Source organism: Panicum virgatum, chromosome 6K, assembly GCF_016808335.1.
Source record: "Panicum virgatum strain AP13 chromosome 6K, P.virgatum_v5, whole genome shotgun sequence".
Taxonomy (NCBI): Eukaryota; Viridiplantae; Streptophyta; class Magnoliopsida; order Poales; family Poaceae; genus Panicum; species Panicum virgatum.
In genome coordinates, this window is record NC_053141.1 from 12,024,251 (window position 1) to 12,044,665 (window position 20,415).

At 46.6% G+C, this 20,415-nt stretch overlaps 3 protein-coding genes across 9 annotated transcripts; 1 reads left to right on the plus strand and 2 right to left on the minus strand.

Annotated features, from left to right (window-relative positions):
- Positions 1-6,654: 6,654 nt before the first annotated feature.
- LOC120711773 (oxygen-dependent coproporphyrinogen-III oxidase, chloroplastic-like) lies at positions 6,655-9,236 on the minus strand. 2 transcript variants are annotated; one of them, XR_005690472.1, is made up of 8 exons: positions 8,803-9,236; positions 8,469-8,722; positions 8,274-8,368; positions 8,022-8,105; positions 7,708-7,795; positions 7,352-7,476; positions 7,173-7,271; positions 6,655-6,923 (listed from the first exon to the last, which is right to left on the minus strand). XR_005690472.1 is itself a non-coding variant. In XM_039997414.1 (8 exons), the coding sequence occupies exons 1-8, from the start codon at positions 9,202-9,204 to the stop codon at positions 6,855-6,857; spliced, it is 1,059 nt and encodes a 352-aa protein (XP_039853348.1). In that variant the 5' UTR covers positions 9,205-9,225; the 3' UTR covers positions 6,655-6,854. The 2 variants fall into 2 exon arrangements, 1 of the variants encoding a protein (XP_039853348.1); XM_039997414.1 differs by having other exon boundaries at positions 8,274-8,390; positions 8,469-8,543; positions 8,803-9,225.
- A 2,478-nt stretch (positions 9,237-11,714) lies between these two features.
- Positions 11,715-18,684, minus strand: LOC120711775 (B3 domain-containing protein Os06g0194400-like). The gene is made up of 7 exons (XM_039997416.1): positions 18,487-18,684; positions 18,304-18,405; positions 18,202-18,233; positions 17,916-18,090; positions 17,590-17,796; positions 12,659-12,750; positions 11,715-11,985 (listed from the first exon to the last, which is right to left on the minus strand). The coding sequence occupies exons 1-6, from the start codon at positions 18,613-18,615 to the stop codon at positions 12,706-12,708; spliced, it is 690 nt and encodes a 229-aa protein (XP_039853350.1). The 5' UTR covers positions 18,616-18,684; the 3' UTR covers positions 11,715-11,985; positions 12,659-12,705.
- Positions 13,302-17,204, plus strand: LOC120711774. 6 transcript variants are annotated; one of them, XR_005690478.1, is made up of 5 exons: positions 13,312-14,006; positions 14,084-14,321; positions 15,184-15,449; positions 15,813-15,906; positions 16,491-17,204. XR_005690478.1 is itself a non-coding variant. In XM_039997415.1 (4 exons), the coding sequence occupies exons 1-4, from the start codon at positions 13,789-13,791 to the stop codon at positions 14,534-14,536; spliced, it is 393 nt and encodes a 130-aa protein (XP_039853349.1). In that variant the 5' UTR covers positions 13,311-13,788; the 3' UTR covers positions 14,537-15,177. The 6 variants fall into 6 exon arrangements, 1 of the variants encoding a protein (XP_039853349.1); XR_005690475.1 differs by lacking the exon at positions 15,813-15,906 and having other exon boundaries at positions 13,354-13,745; positions 13,934-14,006; XR_005690476.1 differs by lacking the exon at positions 15,813-15,906 and having other exon boundaries at positions 13,355-13,859; positions 13,948-14,006.
- Positions 18,685-20,415: the final 1,731 nt, after the last annotated feature.

A 20,415-nucleotide genomic window follows, 5' to 3' on the forward strand; every position in this document is an offset into this window, starting at 1 on the left:
CCCGGCTGGAGCCGGCTGTGGCTGCGCTGCTAGCCGCGGCCTGCTTCCCCTTCGTGGTGGCGCCGGATCCCGCAGCGCTCAGCGTGGCCTGATCCCCGGATGCACCCGGGATCCGGAGCCCGCGGTTCGCGTCGCCTCCGGTCTGGCGTGGGGCCAGTCCGCCGTCGTCCAGAGTCGGCAGGGTTGCCAGCACCGCCACCCTCGCGGAGTCCTCACAGAGGGGGACTATGCCCTGCGGGAGGATCAGGTTCTCCGGGATGAAGGCGTCCCCCGTCATGTTCCGCACCAGAACCTCCAAGGCCTCCTGTGTCAGGTCGCTCCCCTCTCCGCGTTGGGTCCTGCTGCAGTCGTTGAGACCGGTGAAGTTCCACGCTGCACGTGGCCGCTGCTTCAGGGGAGTGATCCGGCGCTTCACGAAGTCTCCGAGCACGTGCCACGAGGTGAGGCCGCTCTCTGCCAGCGACCTGATCTTGTCCAGCACGGAGTCGAACTCCGGCTGCAGCGACGGCTTGGCCCTCCAGGATGCCTTGTCGGAGGTGGGCCCCTCGGTCGGCAGGGTGAGGCGCTCGTTGGCTTCGGTGGCGGCGATCACCCAATCCCTGCGCCACTCCTCCCACTTCCCGCCAGCCAGGCCGGGAATGTAAGGAGTCGCCAGGTCACTCCTCACCTGGAAGTAGTACCCTCCCACCTCGTCCTTGCTCCTTCCGGATCTCACCAGAATGAAGAAGTAGCGGAAGAGGATGACGCAGGGCCGAACTCCCACGAACATCTCGCATAGGTGCACGAAGATGGACGTCAGGAGGAGGGAGTGCGGCGTCAGATGCTGAAGTTGGAGGCCGAAGTCTTCCAGCAGCAGCAGCAGGAACGAAGAAATCGGCAGTCCCACGCCAGTGGAGATGTGCGAGATGAATAGCACAAACTCCCCGGCGCGGAGGTTGCCAAGGGGAACCGAGCCTGCTCGCACCCCCCAGCCGGTCTCCTGAGCGCTCCATCCCAGCAGACGGCGCACTGTGTTCAACTCTCCCTCGGTCTGGTATCGGCGGGGGTGAACAAGGGATGCCATTGCTCAGTGGAGATGAGAGGCAGCCGGCGTGAGGGAACAAAGGGCAAAGGGGGCTCGAAGGCAAAGGGGCGCAAAGGTTGGAAGGGAGAAGACGAATGCGGGAAAGTAACCGCGGAATGCGGTACACCCCATTATAAAGCCTGACTCAACCGGCGCGCCCCGGAACCGTCGCTGGAACCCAAGCGACGTCCGCACCTAGTGTTAACCGCCCATTCCATGGCAAGGGGGCCCAGGCCCACCTGTCAGGGAGAGCGGGTAACCAACAGAGGTGTGAAAAGGCGGGATCCGAACCGCCGCCCGCGCGCGTGAAGCGAGGCGGAAGCTGAGCTGACGTGCGCGCATTAATCGCAGGCGTGGCCGAGCTTTTCGGGAACTGCGCCGGTGGTAAATATTCCGTTTACTCCGGCCGCAACAATGCCGAGCGTCGCGCGCATGACTAGGTGAACCACTATTATGCGTGGGGATCGTGAGTCAGTAAGCCGTTGCGATGTGATGAGGCAGCAACCAACCCAATGGGTGGTCAAAGCCGGTCAAGACCCCTGCGGAAAGGAGCTTCAAGCTATATAGAGCCAAATCGCAGAAGTGGCCCCACCTGTGGGTTCGTACCTCCCCCAAGGTGGGCCTGGGGGCCACTGTCGGTACCCTGTAACAGGGATACCCACTCTTACTGCAGCAAGGCAGGACCCGCGTAGTTATCCGTAGCTGCGCGGGAAAGACGGAGTAGCCAGGCCCCACAGGCCAGGCTTTTCCCTCACCAGGCCAACGGCCCCGGACCGTTCCCCGCCTGAGGATGGGTCCGGTGACGCCACGTGTCTCCACGGAAGGGAAGCTCCGAGCTGACCGCCGAGGCCTCGGACCCCCAGAGGGGTCCGGGACCTCCTGCGCCCGTCCGGACTCCCCTCACCGTGTAGGGGTCCGGAGCCGCCACGTGTCCCGGAGACGTGGGATCGTGCGCGAGTCTTCCGCAGGAAGACTCGCCCACCTACCGCATTTAATGCGATGGACAAGGCGTGCTCTGCCGCCGCGGTACACAAGACAGCCTTTTGTCAGGCCCCGTTGCGCGCCGCGTATTACCAAGGAGCACAGTGCAGCCGCCTGAGCCGCGCCCGCGCAGAGCCCGTCTGCCGCGTTAAATGGATACGACGGCACGGCACTTTTCCATCATGCCACCTACGCCGCTCCCTACACAGCCGTTCAGCTACGTGGCAGGCGATGCTACTAGCTACGTCAGGCTCCGTCTCGACAAGACAGCGCCAAGACATGATGGACGGAGGGCTCCGGGAGCAGGCGAGGGAATCCAAGAGAGAGATCTCCTTTGCCTGCAACGCCATAATGTATGGACAATCCGTTATTTTATATTGCATCGTTGGACCCACCTGTCGGGGATCCAACAGCCGTGTACGCACCCCCTTGAGATATAAAAGGGAGGTGCCCGCTGTGCACAGGACGATCTCCACAATCCAGACTGACTCAAGCTCTCGCAACCTTCTCACTCTCGTGGGAAGGCAATACAACACACAGTGGACGTAGGGTATTACGATCCGGCGGCCCGAACCACTCTAAATCCTGCTGTGTTCCTCGTGTTCTTGAGTGAGACCGATCTAAGACTAGCTACCCCCTGAGTATACACCCTCTGGGCTAGGGCGGGTGCCTTCCGCCACCCGGCTGTGGTTTGCAGCACCACGACAATTTGAAATCAAAATCTCCCCCGAATGTAGATTTGAGTTTTAGGCTACATGGAGACGGTTTTGAAATCCGACAAAAATTCACCTGAACTATGTTTTGAAAGGTAGTATTTTAATAAATTAACTCCGGACATAGGTACTATGGTGAAAATCCAAGTTCCTTCACAAGCCATATGGCAAAAAAAAAAATCTCAGAACATTGAAATAAAGTTCAAAATATATGCTCCTGGTCATGCTTAATAATTTTGGACTGTTACTAATGAAACAAAACACACCTTATAATTTCAAATGTAGTATTCTACTTTAATTTTTGTAATTCTAGTGGTGTAAAATTATAAAAGAAAACTAGTTACCAAGTTGTGCAAGTGATCTTTCCTAGATGCAAAAGAGACTACAGTTGACTGGTGGGTCGAGGATAAACTGAAAAGGTGTCATAAGTGAAATGGATCAACTGCTAGATTAAATGCACTAGACGTGCCATGAAAGACCAACAGAGTCTCCAAACGCATTGTTACCAGAAAATTTCTATCATAAAGTTATTTATAGTATCTTCTAAACTATCTCCTATGCGCATTACTAAAATGAAATGTTACTTCTCAAATTTACTGAATTATCTCAGAATACTACAGAATGACAACAATTACCATAATTTTACTGAACAGAACCTCGAATGTTACTTTTATTATTACTAGGACTATGGAAAATATCTAGTGCTCCCTGACCTTAAATAAGAGCTACCAAATAGATGGCAATAAATAAATAAATAGCAACCTGAACAATCTCAAATTTTGCATGTATATGAAAGAATCACTTCCAACAAAAAGAGATATAATAACTTTGATCCGAGCCAGTTTATGTACCTGCAGCTTATGAGAAAATATCGATCCAGATGAAAGAGGTAATAATAGTAACCTCTTTGTCGGGTGTGCAGAAGACTTACTTCTACCAAAAATTCAACAAGTTAAGAAGCTTGATTCTAATCAATAATCCTGTCGCATTATACTTATCGAGCAAGAAGAATGGTAAAATGAGATTGATTGTGAATCAGGAAAATATAAGAGCACGAGACAAGCAAATTGCCACTTACGATTGCGTAAGTTTTCTTTTCTTTCAAAAGTCCTCTTCTATAACAGCCCAAAAATTCATATTAAAAAATCATTTGAATTCAAAACTATTTTTAAAATATAATTGCTTAAACTTTGTTGAGCTCAACCCTCTTTTGCCTCTAATCCATCTCAGGCTTAATCATCTCATGCACACAATCCAGCGAATCAGCTTCCCTCTATTTCTTAATCTCTCTCTTGCTCTCCCTCTCCAAACTGTGTGCTCTCACGTACAAAAATTTCACGCACGCAGCAGCACTTAGCCGCGTGCATGTTGCCATTAGCAAGCACCCACGTACATGCAAGCATGCAAGCTTATCCGTGCCCCTCGCTCATGCAGCAGCGTGCACGCGCACGCTCAGCGCAGCGATGCCGGCGCCTTTTCCTTGTTGGCCTCACCTGCTCGTCGCGACTCGCGACCACACGCGCCACAGTCCGCTTCGACGACCTGCCGCACCCATCACATCACCTCAGACCGCCGCGCATCCCGCCGCCGGCCACCGGCGCGCAGGTCCACGCCAAGCAGCCCCGTGCGCACGCGGAGCTACAGCACCGTCAAAACCAGCAGCGCCTCGCCGGCGGCCTCGTCGCCAGCGCCGTCAAGCACACTGCGCCGCGCGCTTGGGCGCGCATGCCCTGCATCCCCATCCCTAGCCTATAAGAGCACCCGCAGTGTAGTTGAGGCTTGGAATGTCACTTCACTGACAAAGCTTCAAAATATTTTCGACCACAGCGTGCAAGCATCGGTGCCGAAAAATCACGGGCCCAATGTCGAAAAAAAAAGGAACTCGGCACAACAAACCACTGCGGCCACTGCTTCATTCACACGTGAAACTAGCTAATGTAGGCCGTGTTTGGTTAAAAAACCAAAATTCCAAAAAAATTTCCGACACCTGCATGGAGACTTAAATCTAGACGAAATAAAAAACGCATTGCGACTGCTGTCTGTAAATGACGAGGCGAATCTAATGAATCTAATTAGACTGTAATTAGATGCTAAATTGCTACAGTAATGCTACAGTACATAACCTTAAATGACAGATTAATTAGGCTCGTTAGATTCGTCTCGCGATTTACAGACGAGTTCTGTAATTATTTTTATGATTAGTCTATGTTTAGTACTTCAAATGTAGAAAGATGTCTTTTCATGCCAGTACTGTCCTCGGTGCTTGCATTTTGGAACTGGGCATCGAGTGTTGCAATGGGAAAAACATGCTCCAAACAAGAGAGAGAAAAACTGAGCAGCATTTTGGCACCTAAAAGGAGCTCCGCGCGGCCTCGCCCTTTTATATAGGCGTGGCGGACAGCGGTGACGTCGCGCAAGGACGGGGCAAGGACGACGGGGGTGGGCTGCGGCAGCTCGACGTCAACGTGCACAGCGGCGAGCTTGTAGCTGAGGCGAAGGCGGTGTTGAAGCACGCGCAATGAGGCGGGCTTGGCCAGCGAGAAGGCTGCAGCGAGGTGGGGGCTCGGCGGTGAGCGTCACGGCGTGGTGCCGTGCCGGTAGGGGTGGTAATGGGTCATAACTCTAGTGGTCTCTTCACAGCCCAACAAGACCTTTAAATTAGTTAGCTCATAATTGTATAAAATTAGAGCCTGGTCCTTACATTTTCTAATTTAAAATTTTGGACCCTTCACCACCCCTACGTGCCGGCGGCAGTGCGCGGTCCCGTCGCGGGGCCAGTGTGTCGCGCGTGCGCGTGAGCGAGGTAGGGAGGCCGGGGTGGCGAGCTGCTGAGGCGTGGACACGGCAGTGAGCATGGTGGCTGCTGCAAGGTTTGCTTGTGCGTGTGTAGCTTGCCTTGCTGGTTGCCGTAGCGCTTGCTGGTTGGCTTGCTCGTGTGCATGCATGTGTGCGTCGCGTGGCTTGCTGATTCAAAGTGCTTGGCTTGCTTTCGTGCTGTGTGTGCATGTTAGAGAGGGTACAAAGGAGATTAGGAGAAGTGGAAGATGATTGGCTGCTTGGAAAAATTAAGAGAGAAAAATAATTGGGAGGTGATTAGGATCATGATGGAGATTAGGTGACAAGGAAATTGAGCTCCAGATATTAATTTCGCAATAGGTTTTGAAAATAGTTTTTGAATTCGAGTGATTTTTTAATATGAATTTATTCCAATGTAAGAAATAGTGGGCTAAGATATTTAGCGGAAGCCCTTTCAAAGAGCTATAGCGAAAGCTATAGCAGAAGCTAAATCATTTAGCATGATAAAATAATCAATAATTATATACAAAATTAGAAGCATCATTGGTCTGCACTCTAAAATAGACTCTTGACTGTCCAACTGTGCTCATGCTGCTTTATTTATGGTTCACCCTAGTTGTATTGATTCTTTATTTCTTTTGAAATACATCTTTAGCGGACATAGCGGATATTTATTACCACTAAATCTTTTAAAACCCTTCTTTAGCGGGCATAGCGGATAAATGTTGTATAGCATAGCAGTAGATCTCCTAAAAAGCTAATAGCAATCTATAGCAGGCTATTTTGTACATTGAATTTTTCGGGCTGCTACAACTTGCTTGTGGCATTGGGCTAATAAAGATGTTTCCACTGCCGTGTAGTCCCGAGTGTTGCGTAGCCAGCACTCTCGGTTTGCTTTGGTTGTTTCTCTTTTAGCTTTGGATCACTCTCCTTTACCAGGGGATTTGTACCGAGACTGAATCATCTGATGTAATAAATGTGTTACCAGCCTAGACTGGTACATTTTGTCTCTGTGCAAACGGGGCGCTTCATCTGATGAACGGAAAGACACATTTTTCTGTTCTTGTGTTTTCTCCTTTTGAAAATTAGGCTGATCATTCATTTTTTACCTTGAAAAACACAGGAGAGTTTGTGCCTTTGTATTGGACAGATATAACCGGATCAGTTACATTGCACAAGACAAAAAGGGAAAAGAAAATGGCATTCGACCTTACATGAAAACAATGTGCCCATGAACCATACAAAGATCAAGGTGACATTTTAATAGCAAGGTACTGAAAGAGCAAGAACTTCTAAACAAGTCAGATCCATTCCCTTGGATTTATGCATGTGTCAAGAAGTTTCCATTCTTCACTCCCTACTTCTGGTTTCTACAAAACAAATGGTCTATTAGAAAACTTTGTCAAATTTAAGGTCCAATAATGCAAATGGTGAAACACCAGAAACTTCCCCAATTCAAATGATTCGCCGTAACACAGGCAGTCAGATACTAAATCCAAAATGTTTTTCATATTATTTAAGAATCGTATTTTTGGACACTCAAGTGCTTTAGAACAGAAAGAACCAGACATCTTAATAACGGTTAGACTTTGCATAAGTAAGAGAGCTTCTCAGCTTACATGATCATACTCCCACCGTGCGGTAAGAGGAAGAGAAACAAGGATACTCTCAATCCGTCCTCCAGTCTTGAGGCCAAACGTGGTTCCCCGATCATAAACCTTCATAAGAAGCAAGTGTAAGGGCCAGAGTACAGCTGACAGCACTAAGAAATAAAATTGTTTGCATGTAAAGCACTAACGAGGTTAAATTCCACATAGCGTCCTCTCCGTAGCTGCTGCCATGCCTTGTGCTCCTTAGTAAATGGAATGTCTTTGCGGCATTCTATAATGGGTATGTATGCAGGTAGAACTGAATCTGCACATTCTGCAGAGATGGAAGTTACAACATGGTTTACCATGAGTTAGATGTATCTGCATACCAGTGCCTGACACTATCTAGCATAGGGTCATTCTGCAATAAGTAACACATGTATAGTCTACCCCTTTGGGGTATTGCAATAGATTGAGTTGCTGATTCTCAACACCATGCAAATATGTGGCGAGTTTATATCCAGATCCACTTTAACCGAAAAGAATACAAGAGATGATATGATACCTGTAGCAAATTGAAGGAGAGTTTCCTGATCATAGTCACTAAGATCATCAAAAAATATTCCACCCACCCCACGCCGTTCACCACGATGCTGCGGTCAAACGCAAATAACCATGTCCATGACTTGTTCTGGGGACCAGACAAGCATGATAACTATCTAGTGCATAATACTGAATAAGAAGAACAACATATAGCAATTTTTTTTATGTCTGGATAAATTCAACCATGAGATTTGCCATGTGTCAGTGACAAAAAAAATTGTCAATTAAAAAATTACAGTAGTAGGTAACATCAAATGAAAATCTGAACAAACTGACCTTGATATAAAAGTAATCATCACACCATTTTTTGAATCTAGGATAAAAGCTAGGATCAAATTTATCACACGTTTGTTTCTGAACCTGAAAGGGTTCAATAGTGAACAAATGAGATATCCAACAAACACATACCAATTAAACAAATGTCAAACACAACAGCCTTGAACAAGCTGCTTTTGGCCAAAATAAAAACATAGCTAGCATAACTGGGTCTAAATTTATGTTCAACAAATGGAGGAGGCATTGACATACGGAATGGAAGTGCTTGATATCCTCTTCAATGATATATGAAGGCGTCAGGTCAGTACCACCTCCAAACCACCACTGCCTAGGTGCACCAGGTGCATCTGCAGAGAATGGTGCATTATCCTCCATGATATCTGAAGTTGTCGAAAGTTCAAGAAATAAAACAGTTCAGTTTATTTCTGCAGTCAGCACTATTAGTACCTTAGGTGCCTCTGTTTCGAAATACCGGTAGTTGAAATGCATTGTTGGAGCAAATGGGTTCACTGGATGAATGACCTGACAGGCAGAACAAGAACCTTATCAAAACATTCTTGATTATAAACTGGGTTCAGAACTGAGCACATGTTTTTCTTTTTTTTTCCCCAAAGTAAGAATTTTGCTCAACTTCGATGCTGCTTGTACTGAATTTTTGAACTTCCCGTAGATAAGAGACTAAGAGAGCAACAAGCACATTTCTGAAAGATGCAAAATTTGCACACGCCATTGGTTAGTGATAAATGATAATGCTGTGCGCGGCGAGAGGAATCTCACTCACCGAACTGACGCCGGCCGCGAAGAAGGCTACCGGCCCGGCCTTCTCCCCTCCAGCCGCCGCCGCTGCGGCGGCTTCAGGCCTCGCCGCGCGGTACGCCTCAGGAGGCATGACCCCGTAGACCACGGAGACGTTCACCGCGGCCTTCTCGAACACGCGGCCGCCCTGGAGCACACGGCTGATTCCGCCGCCGCCGCCGGGGCGCGTCCAGGCGTCCTCCCGGAACAGCGCGCCTCCGCCGCCGTCCCTTGCGCCTCCCTCGACCGCCTCGAGCTCCGCGCATACCTCCGCCTGCACGCGCCGGATCATGCGCTCGAACCGCGCGCGCACTGACTCCGAGGACGCCCCTTCCTCCCCGCGGAGGAAGGTCGCCGGCGCCGCGAGCTCCGGCGTCTCCCTCTCCATGAGAGCGGAAGTGAGCGAGAGTTATCTATTCCACAACAAATCGAGAAATTATGTCCGTTGATAACTTGATATGCATCAAATCAAATCAAACGGAGCATTATTCTTAGCACAAAGCCTGCTTAAAAATATCTGGAAAAAATTTTGACAAGAGACGATGAAGGACAATATACTACAGAATAAAAACTTGTTGATTTGGGAACATATTCAGTGCAAATCAAAATTTTATGAAAACTCGTACAAACTACGGTAAAAAATCGTATAAATTCACTAAAAAATCACAAATGTAGATGATATGATGATACACAATTTTATAAAATATCTTGTCCAAACTCGACTTCGTTTGTTAGAAATTTATTATTTTTATATCTCATACACAAAGTCAAGTTTGGACAAGATATTTTACAAGGTTGTATATCATCATATCATCTATATGTGTGATCTTTTTTAATTTAGACAATTTTTTTTGCTGTGATTTGCACGGGTTTCACGAAATTTTAGTTTACACTAGATATGCCCCCTGTTATTTTACCTTTTTTTGTACAATCTTCACCATACTTCTTGCTCTGTACTCCTACCCCTGTTAAACAATTAGCTTACTATTTTAGTATTATCTTTCCTTATGACTATGTATATAGAGACATACTACATTTTCACCTTAGAAAATATTTATGGAGGCGAACTGATCATAGATCAGCTGGTTTGGTCCCTTGTGGTGGAACCTACCCACCCGGGTTCAAGTCCTCGACTTGGCACGGGTGCTCGCACTTTCCTGAATTTATTCCAGGATTTTCCGGCGTTATGCGTTAAGTGGTAAGCGACGTTCCTGTCGACAACGAGGCGCCAATGGTGACTTCGGGAATCTCCAGATCTGCCGGTCCAGTCCTTCGGAGGTGCTCATAGAGGTAGGATTTGCGTATGTGTGTTCATCGGGGTGAGTGTGCGTGCGTGTTGTGAGCGTCTGCGTTGTACTGTACTAAAAAAGAAAATATTTATGGAGGATTAGATATCATTTTATCTGCATCCTTAGTTGTTAGGCCGGATTCTAAAACAACAAGTAGAGTAATGTAGATTTGTCAAGTTTAATCTTTTCTCACACGTGCACTATTGATTAACAAAACCACTAGAATTAACTTGTATTATGAATATTTAGAGAATTCATTCCATCCACTATGGCCTTCGAGATCGATGCTCAACAGCCCATCACTTCTATGAATTAGACACTTGGTTAGTCCCTCTGTTTCAAATTTGTTAAACGATCTGCACTTTGGAACGGCGATTACAAGTCAAATCTTGATCCAAGTGTTTATTTTTATTTTTATTTTTTTGGTTTCATGAGAGCGCAAATTTTAATGTTACATGATGCTCAACCACTAAATAAAGACACCTATTTTCTAAAAGAAAAATTGAGGCAAAAAAGAGAAATAAGATGAAGTAGCACAGGCTCGCCAAATAGATGGTGATGAGCTACACTGTCCACACCGGCTTCTCTATCCCATCTGGTACTCGATCCTCCAGTATGTTTACCCTAAAAAATCTCTACACCGGGGGCTGTAAAACCTCCGCTATCTCCCCGCTCCCGATCCGCCAAATCTAGCGTGGTTGTGGAGCAACAATACCGCCGGCGCGGGCCCGCCTCTCGACCTTCCACGCACGTCGCTCCGCCTCCACCTCGCTCTACCGCTCTGCCTCTACCTCTCTACTCCATCACACCCTCTGCCGCCGCAGTGGCCCGGCTAACGAGCCTCCGCCACGCCCTTCTGCTCCGCGGTCGCCTCATGCTCCTTGGCCTCCACCTTCGATAAGAGCGCCGCCGAATCCCGTCCGCCACCGCCGCTAGGAGCGCTATCAAAGAGGGAGTTGGCTGCCACTGTCGAGCCTGCCGCCCATGCCGTCGACCAGATCCAACCCGTTGCACCCATGTCGTCGAGCCTGCCGCCCCGCCGATGGCTGCCGCCGCCGTCCAGCCCGCAAGGAGGGGCGCTGCCGGTCTAGGAAGAAAGCAGAAGGGAGGGGAGAGAGAGGGGAGAGCGACAGGTGGGTGGCATGGGTGAGAATAAAAATTGAAATGTGTAAGATAAGTGACCCCAGGTGCTCGTAGTTTGGTACAGAGAATGAAATATAGAGGATAATGGGTGTAGAAGAACTAAATATAAAAAAGAAAATATCGATAATCAGAATGAAATATTTTTTTAGAAAATGAATTTAGACAGGAGTGCGGATAGCCTTGGTGCTCGACTGCTCGCAGGCGTCGACGACGCGGCGGCTTGAAGCTGCAGCGCGGTTGGTAGTTGCGGCGCCTGTGAGAGGAGGAAGAGCACGTGTGCTTGGTCGCCCTGTTTTGGCCTGCCCCGTGGAGCGGAGCCGGTTGTTCGGCGGCCTGCATTCGCTTTTGGGCCTCTCCCGGCCGATGCAAAAGCTTTCAACCGAGCCTGGAGCCTCCTGAATCCTAGAGCCAGGCCCATAATCAGCTAACGACGTCATTAGTCCAGATCCTCATGAATCAATTGGTGTAATGCTCAGAATGGACCAGAAAAAGGGACCCAACAGGAACCAGGACGGGCATCAATTTACAAAATGGGGCTAATTGCCATCCACCTCCCCTTACATAGTGCAGGTTTCTGAACCGTGCAGGTCATAATCCCAAGCCAACAAATTAGCAACTGGTAGAACACATCAGTATTTTCGCCAGTCAAAAGGTTGAAGACGCGCAGCATTCCCCCCACATGCGAGCCTGTTCCATCCTGCTCACACTGGTTTTGTGGAGTGCAACCGTCACCTGAGCTGAGAATGAAAAAGGAACAAGGAAACCAGTCAATATCATGGGTTCATGACAGGCGTGTATATTTCAATTAGAAAATTCATTGCCTCAAACTCCTGTGGTGTTCATTAATCATTACAAAAGTACCAGAAGTTAAACTCATTTGCAGTAGTTTAAAAATTAAGCTTCTTTGGTTCAGTTACGTTTAAAAATCAAGCTTCTTTGGTTCAGTTACGCGGACTTTCCATATTATTAATAGGCAGACATTGCTGCAAGTTATAAGCATTTCCAACAGCTAAGACAACATGACTTCTGATAAAACTAAAAAAACAAGTAACTTGCTAATGTTACATAAATGTAATTTTACAAAAAAAAAACTACAGAAATGAAACTGTATAAAAGTACCTAATCTAGTACTAACCTACAAAAGAAATGTGGATCAGAGTTCAAATATCGATGAAATGTTTCTGGAACAAAGGGGCAAGGGGAATCTGATTGCACCCCACAAAAAATGCTTTACCACAGTCCAAATAATCATCAGAGAATCTAGTATTTTCACAAATAGAACTGGCATAATCAGGGTTAACTTTGTTGATGAGCTGAAAATCTGAAACTAACTTGGAAATGGAAGAGTTGGCCAAAATCTTAATGTGAAAACTCATTCAACCACCGTAAACAATGAAGGTGACATTTTACCTGCGCTCCAAAATATCCAATCACCATATTAGAAGCTACTAGTTTCATCACTCCTCATCTTCATAGTAGGAACTTGCTCGTATTATGTAGACCTGAGCCATTTGCGTAAAAGAAATTGCTTGGTCAGAGTAGAATTTACATATATTTCTCCTAATTAATCCTTAAGGAGTCATAGTACATATATTTCTCCTAGTTAATACATATATTAAGCAGTCATGAGAACATCTAACAATAGCAAAAAAAATGATTCAGTTTCAATTAGACACGTTTTGCACAAATGTGGATTATATTCCTGCAAAAATGGCCAGGCTTGAAACAAGTTAGATTTTTATTTCTTTCTAAATAATATTGATTCCCAAAATTTGGTTATAATTTAGGAGAAAGTAGATATGTCAGGTGGTTCTGTCCACAAATTCAGATATATATATATATATATATATATATATATAGTAAGTCTAATTAACACTCTGGATATAGAATAAGGTTATTCAGTACCCGAGCGTGGGTGCGCATCCGACCCACCGCTCCGGGTTTTTCCATCCGGTCATCCGCATCCAATCCGCCACGGTTTGGCTCAGCCCCCACTACCCCCCACCCCCGGAACCAACCCCCCCCCCCCCCCCCCCCCCCCCCGCGCCGCACCACCAAAACTGCTCCGCGAGGGTCCCTGCTGCCGCCGCTCCCTCACCCAGGCGCGCCCCCAATCCTCGTGCCCAGCTCGGATTTCTGTCGTCGCCGCTCCCTCCTCCCCCAGACGCCCCCCCAATCCCGTCGGCGACCCTCGTGCCGTCCCATCGGCCGCCGCCGCTCTCCTATCCCCCGGACGCGCCCCCAATCTCGGCGCCGCACTACCCTCATCCCGGCGCGTCTCGGCCTCCCGTCGGCGACCCTCGCGCCGTCCCGGACGTTGCGCTGCGCCGCCGGTAACCGCCCCGACGAGGACGTCCGCCCGTCCTCACGAGCTGCGGCGCGCGAGCGCTGGCAGGAGGTCGGCGTGGCGAGGGCCAGGCGCGGGTGGCGCGAGGCGGGTCCAGGCGGCTTAGCACTTAGCAGCGGCCAGCCATGGCGGCAAGCACCATCATGGGAGGTAACCCCCTAGTTCTCGTGTGCTGATCCGTCTCCCCCCGCGCATGGCGGTATGGCGGTGCTTCATCAGCCAGACCCATGGCTGGATCTCGAGTGGATTGGAGGAGGGCAGCAGGTCTGGCAGCTCCCTGCTCCACTCTCCTAACCCTGCTCCTATTCTGCTCATGTGTTCACCTCGAAAACCCCTAGATCCCCTTTTGCAGCTGGCTCCAAATTGAGTGGAGGCTACCATACGGAGCAGTATGCCTTGGCACAATTCCAGGTATGATTGAGAGAAGATCCCGTGTCTACTCATTTGATCTTGATTAATTCGTTCCCAATTTAATTTTTTGGGTGCAGATCGGAGCGGAGAGTCCTTGCCTTCAATCGCCATCAGGAAAGGTCCAAATCTCTCGCGAATGCGACTACCTTCCAGTCTCAACGGCGACCTCGAATCTGTTCCCCTGCGTCGGCTGGCGGCATCCATCCACCTGGGGCTTCATTGTTGCGTTGCAGTGGCCGTATTTCGTACTGGTGGCCCCGTCAATCACCATCCCCGTAGAGGAGGCAGGATCCTACGGTGAGCTGCCGCAAATAGGTTCGTGATTCCCCTATAGATGCTATGGAAGAATATTTTGTTTGTTCAGATCACTATGCCTTCAGTGTCCTTTCACTCTTGCAAATGCATTATAATTTAATACTGTGTTTTTCCAGCTACATAAAAATCACAGTTTTCTTACAGTAAATTTGTCCAAAAAATCACTCAGGCTTTGTAGATCCTTGAACTAGTCTGGTTTTTCAGATGTAGAATGAAGGCTGTGTGGAACAGATAACCTTCATGCACTAGGTCGCACAGATTTTAGGTACCAAATAAATTTTTGAATACTTTATTGCTCTTACAGTCGTGGTGAATTACCCATGTAATATACTAGCATTTGTAATTATGTCGATCTCACCACAGTCTACAGCTGTCAGTGATTTATCCGGATTTGGGTTCAAAGTAGCATGAAGCTAAAATATCAATTACATCAGAACCTGAATGTTATAGTAAATTCATGAGTTCATATTTCATGAATTTTCTTTCTAGCAAATCATAGTCAGAAACTTCTGTTGATCTCCTGTTGTGTTACAGTAATTTTGACATACAAAGTATGTGGTCAATTAACCATATAATTTACTAGTTTTATAATTACTTGTAAATTTACAGTACTAAGAAACAATGCTCATCATTGCCCCCACCAAATTATTTTGGCAACATAGACCTCCCTTTCCCTGACCACTATTGACAATAGCCCAATCTATCTCATTATGTTTATTTCATCTGATTTGTTTGTGTCGTTGGATGGTGAAGGAAGATTAAGGATGAATGTTGTAATACTTTTTTGAAGCTTTATTACCTATTTGTTGACCCAAATAATAAATATATTATTTAAGTTTGTCCTTATTTTTTGTGTTCTTAGGCAATGAGACTTGGGGAAATACCAAGTAGCATTACTAGTGCACCTACATTTGAGAGCAGGACTGGTAAGGCACATGCCCTAATATGATGCCCAGGCTCAGGTGCTGTCGGCCGATTCAAGTTCTTTCATTGCCAATTCGAGACCATCCGCGCCGATTCATCATCCTCCACATGAGGTCCTCCCCCACTCAAGCTGATTTCCCAGCCATCACCCCAACGTCTGCTCAATCTTGGATATATCGTTGGTATTTCCCCCACCGGCGCAAGGTACCCTTCTATCCTCACCCTAATTGATTTCAGTTGATTTGGTTGATTTTCCTCTGAGCTGCCGATTATTTGTGGAGGATATGTAGTTCAAGTTAGGTCATAGGTTGTTGCAATCGCTAGCTGTGTGATACTTTTCCCTATTTCCTTATTCTATGGTTTTTGATTCTCGTCAATGTGTATAGCACTAGCACGATCTCTCACTGATTGGACACGATTTTCTCTGAAGGCATGCTATTTAATACCTTTTCCTCTGAATGCATGCTTTGCTAACTACTAGTTTTGTTTAATTTTCTGAATCTTGCTATCTGTTTCTTTTATCTTGGTTTATGTATATTGAACTTCAGCCTTAGTTACTATTTTCAGCCGGATTTGTGCAACTGATGATAATGCTAGATCAGCTATATGTTTTGATGGATTAATAATCTGGTGCACAGTTGATTTAGGCTTCAGAATTAAGGTATATGTAGATTAATAATATTAAATAAAGTTATACGGTAATGCAATATTTTCGTTGTATGTGAGGTGCTTCAGCATTCCCTTTGTTATCTGATTGGTCTATATTCCTTATTGCTTCATGACGTAATTGCATACCTTTCTGTTCTGCTGTTGATTGTCTCCAGAACCAAGCAATTTACTACAACTAATTGTTTTCCTGACAGGGTGTTGGTGGGGGAATACCTATTCAGATAACTAGAGCTATATTAATTGATGGCGTAATGTCTTAAAAATTGATGGCTTTGTGGTGCACAATTGATCTAATACTCTTCATATTTCAGTAACATAGAAGTACAACAATTACCTTGCCATGCTGATTTTTTGTACAGTAATATAGATGTGTCAGTAGAACATTCTTGTAATAACTATTTGCTAGCACTAGGGGGTTACTCTTTTGTTTTGATGCACTTGAACAAATTTTCTCTCTCAACACTAGCATGGTATCCTAATCAGAGCTAAGTTCCATTGTTTTTTACCACCTGGTATTTGTTCACCCACGGGATGCTGAATTGCTAATTAGATTTGCTTATCGAAATTTGGTGGTAGGTATAGGTGACAATCTAGAAGGAGTGAAGGCTTCCTCAAGAAATGGGCGCAACCAAGGGTTTGTCAAACTGGCTTACAGAGGCGCTACTGCTTTGTGGCACTGAGGCAACACATCGAGTCAAATTATGAATTATAAAATTTTTCATGATAAAGAGTCTTCTCTTTGGTCGATATGAATTCTGGTTGCCACGGCACTGCTGTCCCTCCTGTAGCATAGCACACTTTTTTTTGGTAACGAATCCAATATTTAGTGCACCAGATATTCACTGGACGACCATATTAGCCAAATTTTCTGCAATATTTATTAATTAAACATTTATGTTTTGGATTGAAAACCATTCAGCCATGTGCAGAACGGCAAAGAACATCCCACTTCGAACGGAAAAGTTTGACTTCAATCATAAATACTCTGTTTTTAATTGTAGGGCATTGTTTGAAATAAAAAAATCTAAGAATTTTAATTAGGAAGACTCATTTTTTGTGGCAAATTAATATATAAGCCATTTAACCTCCATTTGAAGCGATTGCTTTTCTTTTACTCGTGTTGTGTTCTTTTATTTAATTCGTTCTTTGACTGGTGCTTTCTGTTTGGTTGCTAAACGTAAATTAATGTGGATGGTTGACCCAAGCGGGACCACAAGTTCCAACGAGGCAGCGCTCGGGGGAAAAAAAACGCAAACCACATGGACCAAGAGAGCAGCACGAAAAAAAAAATCTCGCTCGGCAGCGCTCTGGAAAAAAACCGCTCTGGAAAAAAACCGGCGGTGACTCGCTACCTGTGGCCGCGCAAGCCAGATCGCTGAGCCGCGCGTGGGGACGGACGGCTGACTCGGGTACGGAATAACTATTCCACACTCAGGGTAGAGATTAGCCCTGTCCTATATATATATAAAAGCAAACTGCAGAAGAAATTGATGCAACACAATTCCAACTATTGTAACAACTTCCACATCACTAATTGTACTTGATACTTGGGTTGAACAATTATTGGGCAAAAGTTCCCTGGAACATCCATGGAAAGGATAACCAAATCAGCCACCACGGAAGTTCCATGGATGACCCAGAGGCATTCCCGTTATGCAAAATGGATCGCGCTCACCTTGAACTTGGTGCGCTCAATCAACTGGAAGACTAGGCAATCTCCATCGACCAGCTTGTGCTCAATGGCGAATCCTCTCCATCCGGCACTGAGGCCCATCTTCCTGACGAGGTAGAGCGTCTCGAACTCGTCATCCTCCTCGTCCTCCAGCATGATTGTCTCGTCGCGCTTCGGCAGGTACTTCCGGCAGAACGGGGTTGGGAGGCCCTGCAATTTCACCAGTCCATCAAACAAGAAGTAACCTCTAGGGAGACGGATGGACCAAATTGGCAGCAGACCATACACCATAACCGGTATGCATCAGATCGGAGCTTCCACTACTTTACCAGCCAGAAGCCTCCGGTGACATGGGACTGGGTCATGGGTTTCACGAAGATGGGGAAGCGGGAGCGAGAGCCCAACTCGCCGGCCAGCTCCTCGGCCTTCGTGATGGCGTGGCTCCGCTCCTCGTCGGTCGCGTACACCCGGTTCACCAGGTCCTTCCTCCCCGAGCCGTACGTCCTGCCCGCTCGAGAACAACCAAAAACAAATCAAGATTTCTTCTGCTAGCACGAATCATCAGTTCATCACGGATGGATTGCCAGATTGGGGAGAAGGAATAGGCGCGCGTACCTTCTGACCTTCCTCCCGAAATCCAAAACTTCCTGCAGGCACAATGAAAAAACACATCAAAGATAAAATCTATGGTCCTGCGTATGATTCTTTGAAACTCACTTCGCGGTACTTGGGCTTCTCCGGGAGGTTGGCGACGCGGCCGGACCGCCGGAGCGGCTCCGCGGCGGCGTCCCGCGGCACCCGAGCCGTCCGTTTCTTGGCCTGCATAAGCGCCGATTCGGATAAGGCAAAACCTGCTAAAAGAAACATCGAGCCAGAACGAGAAACGGCCACGGGACACACCGGCGAGGGCTTGGCGGCGGCCTCTCTGACGGCGGCGGAGAGGTGGTGGAGCTGGAGCTCCTCGAGCTTGCGCTTGTTCGCCTCCACCTGCCTCCGCCGCTGCTCCTCGTACGACACCGCCTCCGCCATCTCCGTCCGTCGTGCCTTCCCCGTCCCGAGTTCTTTTGGAGCCGAACGGATTGGAGGAGCGGAGGAGGGAGGCAAGGCGGCGGAGCAGAGAAAAAGAAAAGTAGGGGGCGCCGAGAGGAAAGGAACGGGAGGGTTCGTGCACCCGGTCCAGCAGCAAGGTCATCTGGTGAGTGGTGACTCGTGACTCGGTGGTGTATGGACCAGGTGCAGGCAAGTGGCAGACGAAGGACTCCGAGATTCAAAATTTGAACGCGGCGGACAGCGGACGAGGGGATCTATTCCGTGGTGGTTTTCGAGGAAGTGAGGAACATGGGGCCAATTAAGGGCTCGTTTGATTTTTTAAATTACTGTCACATCACATATTCAGATACTAATTTGAATGTTCAGATATCAATTTAATATAAAATTAATCGCATAAGTTGTAATTAGGACTCTAGACAAATCTATTAAGTATAATTAATGCATAATTAGTAAATGGTACTGTAGCAATTAGTGGTCAAATTATGGACTAACTAGGCTTAATAGATTCTTCTCGTGATTAAAGCACGATTTATGAAATTAGTTTTGTAATAAGTCTGTTTAGTACTTCCATTTGGTGTGTAAACATGCGATGTGATGAGACTTATGATTTAAACTGAAAAACCAAACGAGGCCTAAGTCAGGGGCCAGCATAGATTATTCTTAGCGCAAAGTGAACAAAAAATACACCGAAAACTTGTTGTTTTACCCTTTTTTGCACAATCTTCACCATACTTCTTGCTCTATACTCCTACCCCTTTTAAACAATTAGCTTTACTAAACGGGGCCTTATCAAGTTTTATCTTTTCTCATACGACCACTATTGATTAACAAAACTACTAGAAATTAACTTGTATCATGAACATTCAGGGAGTGGGAATTTTCATTGAGTATTTCGCTCAATCTCCAAACACTCATTTCTTAAATTCATTCCATCCACTATGGCCTTCGAGATACATGCTCAAGAACCTTTATGAATTAGACTACCCCTCCGAATTTGCTAAAACAACCTATAATTTGGAACAGGGGAGTGCAAGTTAAATCTTTGATCTGAGCATTTATTTTAGCTTTGAGGCGCAAATTTTAACCACTCTGTTCGGCAGCTCCAGCAGCCTCCAGCCCAACAGTGTTTTCCTCTCGCACCGCTCCAGCACCAGCTTCCAGCCACCAGCCAGCCAACAGTATTTTTCTCTCACACCACTCCAGCCACCAGTTCCAGCTCTAGCCTAGCGAACAGAGTAAATGTGGTCAACCACTAGATAAAGATATCTTTTTTCCAAAAGAAAAATTGGAGCAAAAAATTAAAGTGAGAAAAAGGAGGAAGTAGCCGAGGCTTGCAAAGGCCTGTGATGGAAGGGGATGAGCTACGGCTGGGTTTGGGGTTTAGGGTGTGTTTAGTTCCACTCTTTTGGAATTTTGAAAAAGAATCTTTTTATATTTGAAGTATTAAATATAGACTAATTAAAAAACTAATTACAAAACTCATCTGTAAACTACAAGACGAATCTAATGAGCTTAACTAATCCATCATTAACATATGTTTATTGTAGCTTTACTGTAGCAATTTAATGTCTAATCACGACCTAATTAGGCTCATTAGATTCGTCTCTTACAGTTCATTTGTGTAATGCGATTTTTTTCAACTATATTTAGTATACCATGCAGTTGATTTACAAATCTTTTGAAATTTTGAAGTTTTGAATCTAAATAAGACCTCAATTGTGAAAGTTGCAGCAGGGTTTGGGCCTGTCCTGGCCGATGCAAAAGCTTTCTACTGAGCAT

What these genes read in the sequence shown, in the direction of transcription:
- LOC120711775 (XM_039997416.1), bottom strand. Translation starts at nt 18,615, where the DNA reads ATGGCGGAGGCGGTGTCGTACGAGGAGCAGCGGCGGAGGCAGGTGGAG. An exon ending in CCGCCGCCAAGCCCTCGCCG is followed by an intron (nt 18,406 to 18,486) that starts GTGTGTCCCGTG and finishes GCGCTTATGCAG; the next exon opens with GCCAAGAAACGGACGGCTCG. An exon ending in AGAAGCCCAAGTACCGCGAA is followed by an intron (nt 18,234 to 18,303) that starts GTGAGTTTCAAA and finishes TTGTGCCTGCAG; the next exon opens with GAAGTTTTGGATTTCGGGAG.
- LOC120711774 (XM_039997415.1), top strand. Translation starts at nt 13,789, where the DNA reads ATGGCGGTATGGCGGTGCTTCATCAGCCAGACCCATGGCTGGATCTCG. An exon ending in GGATTGGAGGAGGGCAGCAG is followed by an intron (nt 13,860 to 13,933) that starts GTCTGGCAGCTC and finishes GAAAACCCCTAG; the next exon opens with ATCCCCTTTTGCAGCTGGCT. An exon ending in ATGCCTTGGCACAATTCCAG is followed by an intron (nt 14,007 to 14,083) that starts GTATGATTGAGA and finishes TTTTGGGTGCAG; the next exon opens with ATCGGAGCGGAGAGTCCTTG.
- LOC120711773 (XM_039997414.1), bottom strand. Translation starts at nt 9,204, where the DNA reads ATGGAGAGGGAGACGCCGGAGCTCGCGGCGCCGGCGACCTTCCTCCGC. An exon ending in ATGATTACTTTTATATCAAG is followed by an intron (nt 7,796 to 8,021) that starts GTCAGTTTGTTC and finishes GTTTGACCGCAG; the next exon opens with CATCGTGGTGAACGGCGTGG. An exon ending in GCTATGTGGAATTTAACCTC is followed by an intron (nt 7,272 to 7,351) that starts GTTAGTGCTTTA and finishes CTTCTTATGAAG; the next exon opens with GTTTATGATCGGGGAACCAC.